The following is a 10,240-nucleotide window of genomic DNA, read 5'->3' on the forward strand; positions in this document are numbered from 1 at the left end:
AGCAGGCTCTGTAATAATGATATGCCCTCAGGCCTAATGTGCCATCTCTTTCTACTGGTCTAGTGCACACACACACACGCACACACAACACAGTTCATTCTTCCTCAGATGTGTACTATGCCAATAAAGAGTTCATTTAGCCTATTTTCCTTCACATTGCAAATAAATTTAACCTTAACCTCATCATTTGAGTCCAGTCTATAAAAGGATTTACATCTTTTTCAGCTCAAACATTAACTTTGTTTTGGATGTTGAGTTTTTGATCCAGAGCTGTGGCCTAATGGAGGAAAAACTAGCTCAAAATATAAAAAGACACACGTTAGTTTGACATTTAATGAAATATCAGTAACTCCAGGCCAGCTGTGCCATCTTTACTTAATTTCCCTGCTACTGTTGTGTTTCCTTCATGATCCACTGTCAACGCACTGTTTTCTTTGTTCTCTTTTAACAGGCTTCAACAAATCTCTGAATGTTCTCAACCATAAGGTTTTTGAAAAGATGCAACGTGTTACTAAAAATGGAGATAAACTGCTGATCATCATTAAAACAGAACTCTTTTCATCTTGAATTGTTTGTTTTTGTCTTTTGCTTCCAACAGGATAAAGACTGAGCCCCCCCACACACACACACCAACTGAGGATGTGGTAACAACAATAACAGAATTCATCAGGGAAAATACTAAACACTAAATCGACAGCAGTCAACGGCACAAGTGACAGAGGTTGTAAAAAATAAAAGTAATGGTGAAAATATGTCTGAGTAAATAAAAAGTTGTGGCCGCACAATAAAACGGATGGAATTAGGAATTAGTGGAAGTCTTATGCTAATTTAAAAGCCAAGAACAATAAAGGTTTCCCTGTTAATGATCAGCTATAGATTTATATAAGATAAATGATAGAGACAGGAGTGGCTCCAACCTCCTCGACATCCCAGAATATCATCCATATACAGTTTTATTGGAGGCAGATGCCACCCCACCCCCCCCTCCCGTCTCCACAGTCGCCCCGGGCCACTCTGCTGCCCGCTGCCCGGGCCTGGGGAGGCTGAGCGCGGCCTGACAGGCGGCTGGTGGCTCTTCAATGCGGCAGAGGAAATTAAATTACCGCTCCTGTTGTCCGCTTTGTAAACAAGACAAAAGCCAATGATACGGCCAATTACACTTAAAAAAGATGCATGTGTAGCACAGGCTCTTGGAGCAGCCCGCGTTTAGGCTGCAGGACTGGAGAGGATCATAAAGTGTAGAGCCATTTGTGTTTTTATTTGTCTCGTTTAATGCCCGTATATGCTTTATTTAATGGCTTAAACGTCTTTATAATAACAGTTTGTACAAAAGTGGTGCATTTTAAGAGAAAATAACGTGCAAACAGTGTTTGCTAAGGCTAAAAGAAGAACATCAATATAAAAAGATTGTGATGGTGACCAAGTATGCATTGTCCCACAAAATATTACAGTTTTTAAAATTATTATTCAGTCTTGTGAGACATATAGGACAATCCTCTCCTGAAACAATGACGATAAAAACGCTACTACTCTTTACATTTTAGTAATAAGGCGTGACTTTCCTGATTAAACACAAAATAGGCTGAATATCCCCCATGAATTGATGCATCGTGCAGCTGTTGTGCAGCTTCAGATTGTTGATTTTTGTGACACCTGGGGAAAATAAAAGACAGAAAAACATATGAAAAAGACCATAAAGACCTGTTTGCAGATAGTATTGATTGGCTGCTAAAGACTATTGACTGAAAAACTATGGATGGCTTTGTTACAAAATAACCTATAGCGGGGCAATGGAATAATAATAATAATAATAATAATAATAATAATGTATTTCCTTTACTAAATTCATATGTCTTATTGTCAGTTGCCAGTTTCAATCTACAAAAGACACTAAATCTCCTTTCCTTCCAAAAATCCTCCACTGACTTCACTGTCTCACAATAAAGCCCCGATGAAAATGACGGTCAGGGTAAATAAAATAGATGGTCTTTATCAACCCAAATTAGATTCACCTAAATAGTTCACCGGAGGGGCAGAGCAGTTCCTGTAATTCACTTTAAGGTTCATGTACTCAATAAAGTCCTGGCCAGGAATCTAACTGATGTCTAATCGATAGGTTTATCTGAGGCAAACAGCTGGGAAGCGCAAAATGAATCGGTTTGCATTTAAAGGGAAAAGAGGAAAAGATCAAGTCGACAATTCTGGCGCGGAGTAATGAAATGACGTGTTTTATTTTACCTTTTGTGTCGATGTTTCCCAATAGACTGAACACACATCATAAAAAAAAATAATAATAATAATAATAATAATACTTCTCAGATCCACAGCAGATGACCTGTCTCCTTGCAGCTGCGTGGCCTGTGACGCTCAGTGCAGCAACATGACATCCCTCCATCCTCCCAGTCCCAAACCTTTCAGCGGTTTCTCTTCTCTTTTTTCACTGTTTTCACTCCCCCTTCCTCCTCCTCTCCACTCTGTCCAGTTTCGAGTCGTCTGATCCGGGCAGGAGGCGCCAGGTTTTCCCCTGAGGGCGGCGAAGAGTCAAGGACTAAACCCTCCAAATGCAGAATAATGTAATTCTACACTCTCAGTAAAAAGGGTCTCTTAGTACAGACGATGGTTCTTCGTGGGGTTTGTAGTGTGTGGCGGGACACTCTGAGAAGGAAATGTTCTGCAGACAGGTGGTGCCTCCTGCAGCACACAAGCCTGCTCGTTGTATACTGTCAAGAAAAGGTTTCACATGCTGCAAGACCATGTTCTAAGGTTGGCATCTCACTGCTGATCATGTGTCACATGACATGTAGACGAACGTTACTTTTAGTCCAGAGTACATCAGTCCTGATCAAACAACCAGTCAGACAGGTTGGGAAATCACCAAGCCTTCACTGTTACCTACATGTAGTTAGCTAAGAGAGAAGGAAAACTAATGCTGCTGTGAAATCTCTGTCTGCCACAACTCAGACAGTAAACTAGGTCCAAGTTAAACTAGAAAGCTCAACAAAATCTAATGGATGTTTAGTTTAAATGGTGAATTGTCACTTTTACATTTTGGTTTTCACTTTGCTTGTTGAATCGAGCTGCTACTCACAGACTGAACTCAAAGCTGTGCTTTTTAAAAATGCTATTCCAACTTGTTTTAAGTCATACTGGTCTTTTTTATATGTTATAGATACAAAATAACATATATTTATTCAAATAAACTCCTCATTTATGTGAGATGTTTCTACTGTTAGCAGATGTTTTAGTACCACTAAATGGTTTTATACCTAACAGGATTTTGATTCTACTACCCCAGTTAAGTTCCCAGCTCAACCAGTGCAAACTGGAAGGTGCAGACCTGGTGAGGCAGAAAGCATGTTCAAGTTTACAGAAACACACAGAGCTCCTCTCTCATGCTCCTGAAATGATTTCTGTCCCCTCATCGGTGTTGTAAGAGTATGTGGGAATAAACCCATGGGGAAACCATTGCACAGCATGAGATTCACCTAATTTTACAGAATCAGAAGATGATTTTTAAAGAAGCTGGAGTCTACATGCTGAGTAAAAAGGTTGTAGACCCACAACATGACTCTTTCACCACAGCAGAGTCTTTAAAATATGTTGCTAATGCAGAGCAATGCATTAAGTAGCTGTCAGTAAGGGGACAGGACAGTGCAGTAAGTACCTTTAATGTTCAGTAATACAGAATGATTTGCATTAGTTCTAATGATGATTTAAAAGCAATAATCGATTCAAAGTTGAACAATCGTAGACATTTTAGCAAACTCACAGGGTTCAGAGGATAATTTACAGGGTGACTGAAAACAAAGGAACAAATAAGACAATATGCAGAGCAGGCATTTAAACCTCCATGTGTGCACAGAAACAGTAATTAAACTTTTCAATGAACACTTTGATTATTTTAAAGTTGGAGTGTGGGGACAAGGCAGAGCCCCAGTATTTCTGAAATCCAACTTATAAGAATAAAAACCATATATGATATAAGGTAAACAGAAGTATTCCTGAACCACATGAGCTCACTCATTCAGATGTTTTTAGATTTTGCTTCACAAAAAGGAATTTTTGATTCAAGTTGAAGAAACCCCCTTCTTCGACCAATGAACCCTGTTTTTTCAGAGTGTGTTCGTTGAAATTCAACCTAATAGAAGCAGCGAGCCCAGCAGGACCGGGAAGGGAGCAGCATGACAGGCTTGTCACACTAATCTCCGACATCCTTGACTGCAGAGGCAGTTTGCTATCTTCTCAGGTCCGGGATCATTTCAACTGTCAGTTTATATGCGTCCGTTATCAGACAACTTAGCGACTAGACGTCCATTATCGGACACGTGGACTGTCTGGTGTGACTTTGACCAGTTCTTCCTGAAAACCTTTGGACAAGACACTACATGCAACCATCAGATAGCATCTACAGGAGTTTATGGCCGTTTCTGTTGGGACATACTGTATATCAATATTTTAGGGTTAAATGTCGGTTTGCTGTCCTGGTCCGTCAACTCCAGGCCAAAACTCCTCCTCATGAAAAGAACCAGATAGTAAGAGTGATTAAACAGGATGTCCGATGATGAAATGATGTTGCTTTTTAATCCAAGACGCACAGTTTAAGAAATAGATGTCTTTTTGTGTCAAAGTTTTTCATCATTTCTCCTTACAGAAACAATTAGTGAAACACATGGTGGACTGTGGAAAAAGCACACGGAGCAGTAACAAACAGCCTTAACACAATCTCATGACACAAAACAACAGCTAACAATATTAACCACCTCAGCAACAGCAGTAATAGGCTTAATCGTCTTCTTAATGACCAGACTGCACTAGTCTGATGGTTTAAAGTATATTTACTAATCTACAGCACCTGTTGAGTTTTTCCATTGATGCCACTTTGTGCTACTTTTACTGCACTTTGACTTAGTGATTTATTTGCTAAGTACGATTATTTATATAAAAAACAGAGTCTTCTTATCAAATGTGAAGCGGTGTTATACCTTAATGGACCCAGCAGTTGTTACATTAAAATGCTAAACATTAAAACATTGCTGCATCAGAAATACTAATACAACTAAATCTGTTATTATAATACTTTTTAAAGGGGCATTCTGCATAAAGACTAGTTCACTGTTGACATGTTATTTTGCTGATAACAGCCTGCTATACTTTGGGTGAAGGGAAATTCCTACTCAAGGACTTTTGGATGAAATGGTGGTTTTTGTTGCGCTGTGTTTCTCCAGTCGAGCCAACAATGTGAATTCCTTTTCCACCACTGCACTAGTTCACATGTAAAACTAAAAACGATCCGTGCATCTTTAATCTGTCAGTGGAAAAGCTGCGTCCCTGTTTGCTTTGTTAATGTACAGGCCTAAGTAACTTTGTCTAGAAAATGCTGATGCTTCAAATGTTTGACGCAAGGAAACCGCCTTTAAGAATCCGCGGCTCTGATTGGCTGAGGCATGCGAACGTGCGCACAGTCTCCCTGATAGCTACAGCCACATAAGTTCATTAACCTGAAAATACCGTTAGGTGATAGGACTCCTCCGTGGAAGCCAGGGCAGAGTAGTGGTGCTGTAGTAGTGTGATATATTTAGGGCCAGCAGGAGGTTTTTGGAAGGCCTCTTCCAGCCCTCAAACCAAGCCTTTACTGGATCACTACTCCCAGCCCCCCCCCACCACCACCACCTCACAACCCTGTTAAATAAATGCTAAACCGACCGGTAGGTCACTAATATATCTGGGAGGAAACTGTGACAAATTCCCTTTGTCTCTGCTTTGCTGGTACTTTATTACCCAGACGAGCAACATGGCCTGGAGATAACGATTCATCACGCACAGCCGGCGACCACAGACAACGCCTTTGGGCAAAGTCAGCCAGGGGCTTTCATATTGAGAATGAAAGTGTGTGTGTGTGTGTGTGTGTGTGTGTGCGAGGGAGGGGGTATTTCTTAATTGGCAAAGGGCTTTTATTGCATTTAGTTAAATTGCTGATTACAAACCTGCATCGCATCGCGTCACGTTTGCATGTCGACCTCATACTGGCCTGTTGTGCAACTCGTTTTATAGTAACAGCCCAAAATAAGTCAAGGATCTTTATTTAAAAATAAGGATAATTTACATTCCCTCATGTTTTACAGCCATAGCTTATTAGATATCATTTTAGGAAAACTGTAGAAGGATGCAGATAGAAGGATGGATATGAATACCGAGATACGTCATCGAGCAACTAAAGCAACAGCACAGGTCGTGCACAATAGTTTCATTATACTGAGACAGTATTTGTCTTTGTATAATATGTCAGGTGCATATGTGCATCTAAGGGATGGAGACAGATGTGGATGGAAGGGTGAAGGCTGTTTAAGCAGCATTCGACTAGATATGTTGCCACTAAACTATCTTTTGATGGTTATAAGAAAAACTAACAATTCAAAAAGACAGATATGAATGGTTCATCTGTGGCTTTGATTTAAAAATGATTTTTAAAAGTATCGTGCTCTGCCAAGAAACGGAAGGAAAACATTACTTGCATCTCATTTTGCTCAAAACACCAAACTACAGTGTGTGTAGAAATACAGATGATCACATGATGATGATGGGTCTAAAGACTCCCAAACTGCACATTAGAAATCAGATAACTTTTAAAAATCACTCTAATTCCCTGTTGCTTCATTATAACAGAAGCTCATGGGAACTCATCTGCTGAGAATAATGAAACAAGACACGTGGTGTCTCAGCTCAGGCTGTCAGTCTGAATAAAGAGAACAGTGATATTGCTCCCGATGGTTACAGGTTTACAGTTTTACCACTGTGTTCAACATGTTGGAAAATAATAGTTCCAAAACATGCACGGCCTTGCCTCGCGTGAACAGGACACGTGAAGGATACAGGCGTGGAGTTTCAATGAAATGTCCTTTGTCATGTCACATGAAGCCATTTTAGTTACAAACTATGTATTGTCCATTAAATGTTCCCAACCCCGAGTAAACACCTTCCTTTTTTATGTTAATGTAAAACTGTTGCCCTTCAAATAATGTTTGGTCTGTTGTAATAAATAACTCACAGCAAAACAACAAATCAATTAAAAAATTGATAATAAATTGCAGTTTGCCAGGGGGATGAGAAATGTGAGGTCTCTCCCATTAAGAGTGAGTTGGCACAGGGAAGCAATACTGCTTTTCCTGTTTGACATTTACAAATTAGTATCATCAGTTCACGCAATATTCTTTCAGTGCTTAGCGGGAACTGGAGATTAAATACTGGCACAGTGGGAAAGTGGGAATCCCCTGCTAACGAGGACACCAAAAAATCATCAGAGTGAATCCAGCTCCATGCGTGCGTGGCGCTCCAGTCAGCTTAAATGAGTCACTTTATTATTTATATATAATGTAGGAACGTAGGAATCTGGTTTGGCTACTGTTCCCACATGCACATCATTATCGTAGCTGCACATGGACAAAAAAATTCAAATACATTATGGAAAGACATAGTTGACCGAATCCATATAACACCAAAGTCTCCATTTAACACTGAATATAATCACTTATTTCTGTAAGAAAAGGTGAAATGTGTGTGATGGTCTTCTGTTAAGTAAAATATGCTGAGCTGACAGAAGGCTGTGAATCACAGGGAGACATTTTAGACACATTCTCTGTCGAGCCCAAAGCTTGGGAACCCCTGTGCTGGTGTAAAGTCACTGAGGCTGACGCACAACTGGACATGACGTCTGTGCTGCTGACATCACCAACAGGGAGAGATGTGTTGCCCCGAAGAGCCTTTCAAATATTATTTTCCGTCTCCTGCACATAGATCTTCCTGGCTTTGCATAAACGGCCAATTACCTTGTCAGTAAGCTGATCCGAGGCGCAGTGCATCTTCTCGCCCCTATTCATTTGACTGTAACGCGCAAATATAAACAGGCCTAATAGCAGCTACACTCGCACAGTTCTCGTCCTCGCACTGTTATTGATACGGCCTTGAATTCACACAATTGATTTTTATGCTTCCCTCTAGCCACCTTGTGCAGTTGAGCGATATCTTTATTCGCACGGAAAGTGAAATAAGTGCGTAATAAAACGGTGATATATTAAATTCGTTTTTCCCCGTGTCGCGGTTTTATTATGAGCCATTTTTCATCTTTATTGAATTGAGACCCGAGCGATCCGCGTCTTCGCTTCGGGCAGAGAAAGGTTAAATAATTTGTGCAAATCAGCAACGCCGCATTTCACATTTCGCTGTATGATGTGACTCCGGCTGCTCTTTATTGGTGTAATTATCTATCTATCTATCTATCTATCTATCTATCTATCTATCTATCTATCTATCTATCTATCTATCTATCTATCTATCTATCTTCTTGTTTTCTCTTCGTTCGATGATGAAAACCTCATTTTACACGGGGGTATTCTGTTGTTTCATATACAAAGACTAACTATCCCTTATACTGTTGGATTTACATTTCATTACTCGGTAATAATCTACGCTGGGATGGGCCTATCAGTGCCTTTAAATCAAGCCTATGCTGCGCACTTCCCGTCAATATCACTGGATTTATGGCTTCACTGTGGGTAACAGAGCTTCAGTGCTTCGTTATTGCTTCAGCCTGGCTCTGGCACACATACATCTGGTCCAGTGGTTCTTGTATCTTGTAGGACACAGTGTGCCTTTTACAGTGTGGCTGCCACTTAGGTCCATTCTCCAGATTAAAGTGCATTGTGTCATTTCTTCTACTATTTCTTCAGTGTCCACTGATTGAAATATTGGTGGTTTCCAAACTGGAGTACTGGGGAACTCTACGGGTCCTTGCGCGGGTGATATTGGTCCATGAGTATGTGTGTCTATGTGGCTTGTGTGGTTGCACAGACAGTGAGAACACAGAGAGCGGTGTTTCATTTCTGCCTTGAAGTAGAAGCTCACCTGCCGTCCTTAACAGATCATGTCCAACAGCAGGAGCCTTCTCAGGTGCCAGAGGGCTCCCAGACAAAAACAAAATCGAATAGGTGGTTCTCTTGAGGCCTTGCCATGAAAGCTTTGGCCCATAACGCCACATTAATGCAACTTTTACAATAATTTCTTCAAGTGAAAACACATTAAAAATAATTTCATAATGAGCCAAACAATTTCTGTTGCCTTGCCCGTTAAAAACTGACTTCACTGTGGTGCCACTTAAGGAAATCCTTTAAATAAATAGTCTAGCATGCGTTAGAAACCAGTTTTAAACTGAAAAACAATATATTAAACATGAGATTAGACTTAAAATGTTTACATTTGTTCTCAGATCTGAACACAACCCAGAGAAAAGCTGCAGGAAAAAAAAAACACACGAAAGCAGCTGCTTCTTTAAGACATCCGAGCAAAACAACTGACCTAGGAGGGAGAAAGGGTGGGAGGGACAGAGTGCGAGAGGGAGTGGAGTGAGGTTTGGCTGGATGACCGAATGGAAGCGTTTACGCAGAGCGTTGTCTCACCTGCACAATCGCACTTCACCATTCAGCACAACCGAGCCGTCTTTCGCTCTCACCTGCAAATATTATCCAGCCTGTGAGGTCAGCACTTCGCTTTCGCTTCTTCGGTTTTGTTTTGGTTTGGTTGGGTATCCTACTGTGCCCTCTGCGTATGGATCGTCTCGTCCACACTAGGCGAACAAAGCGCATCAAGCCTCTCCAGAGAACCGCCTTCCCCAAAAATCACGGATTTTTGTAAGTACTCTGGATAACCATTTGTTATCTTCGGTTGATTTCCCGCTGTTAGCTTGCCTTGGGTCTAGTTCATTGGGAAAGAACATATTAAAGATGGATACGCTCTTTCTTAGCCCAACGGATAGGCACTTCATTTAGGGAACACCCGATCCCACTGTTGGACAAAAATAATGGCAAGATTTTGGATAGCGATGGACACGTTGTTGGTTTCCTGGGAGTAGAAGAAGCTTGTGTTGATGCCTGAAATCAAAAAACAGCCCAGTACTGCAGAATACATACAAACATTTCATTTATCACGCTGTGAATTCCTATATGATAAAAATACGTCCGCGTACTGACAAAATATACTGACAACATCACCGACAACACTATGGAGCACACCGGGATCGAGGAGGTGAACCAGACGCACCAACAGCAGCATGAACCCATCAGCTTCGGGATCGATCAGATCCTGAACAGCTCGGACCAGTCCAGCGGCTGCATGCTGCCCAACCGGACCGGCGACCCGGATTACGCGCTGACCTCTAACGTCTACAGCCACGGGGACAATAACGGACACA

At 41.1% G+C, this 10,240-nt stretch overlaps 1 protein-coding gene across 1 annotated transcript in view; it reads left to right on the forward strand.

Moving 5' to 3' along the window:
- The first annotated feature begins 9,458 nt into the window (after nt 1-9,458).
- Nucleotides 9,459-10,240, forward strand: part of LOC109972044 (T-cell leukemia homeobox protein 2-like) — an 11,546-nt gene continuing 10,764 nt past the window's right edge. The window contains 1 exon segment of the mRNA XM_020620643.1: nt 9,459-10,240. This exon segment is cut by the window's right edge and continues 57 nt beyond it. Coding sequence (XP_020476299.1) covers nt 10,051-10,240 — 190 coding nt within the window. The 5' untranslated portion in view covers nt 9,459-10,050.

The sequence above is a fragment of the Monopterus albus genome, unplaced genomic scaffold, assembly GCF_001952655.1.
Source record: "Monopterus albus unplaced genomic scaffold, M_albus_1.0 scaffold244.1, whole genome shotgun sequence".
In the NCBI taxonomy this organism is placed as follows: Eukaryota; Metazoa; Chordata; class Actinopteri; order Synbranchiformes; family Synbranchidae; genus Monopterus; species Monopterus albus.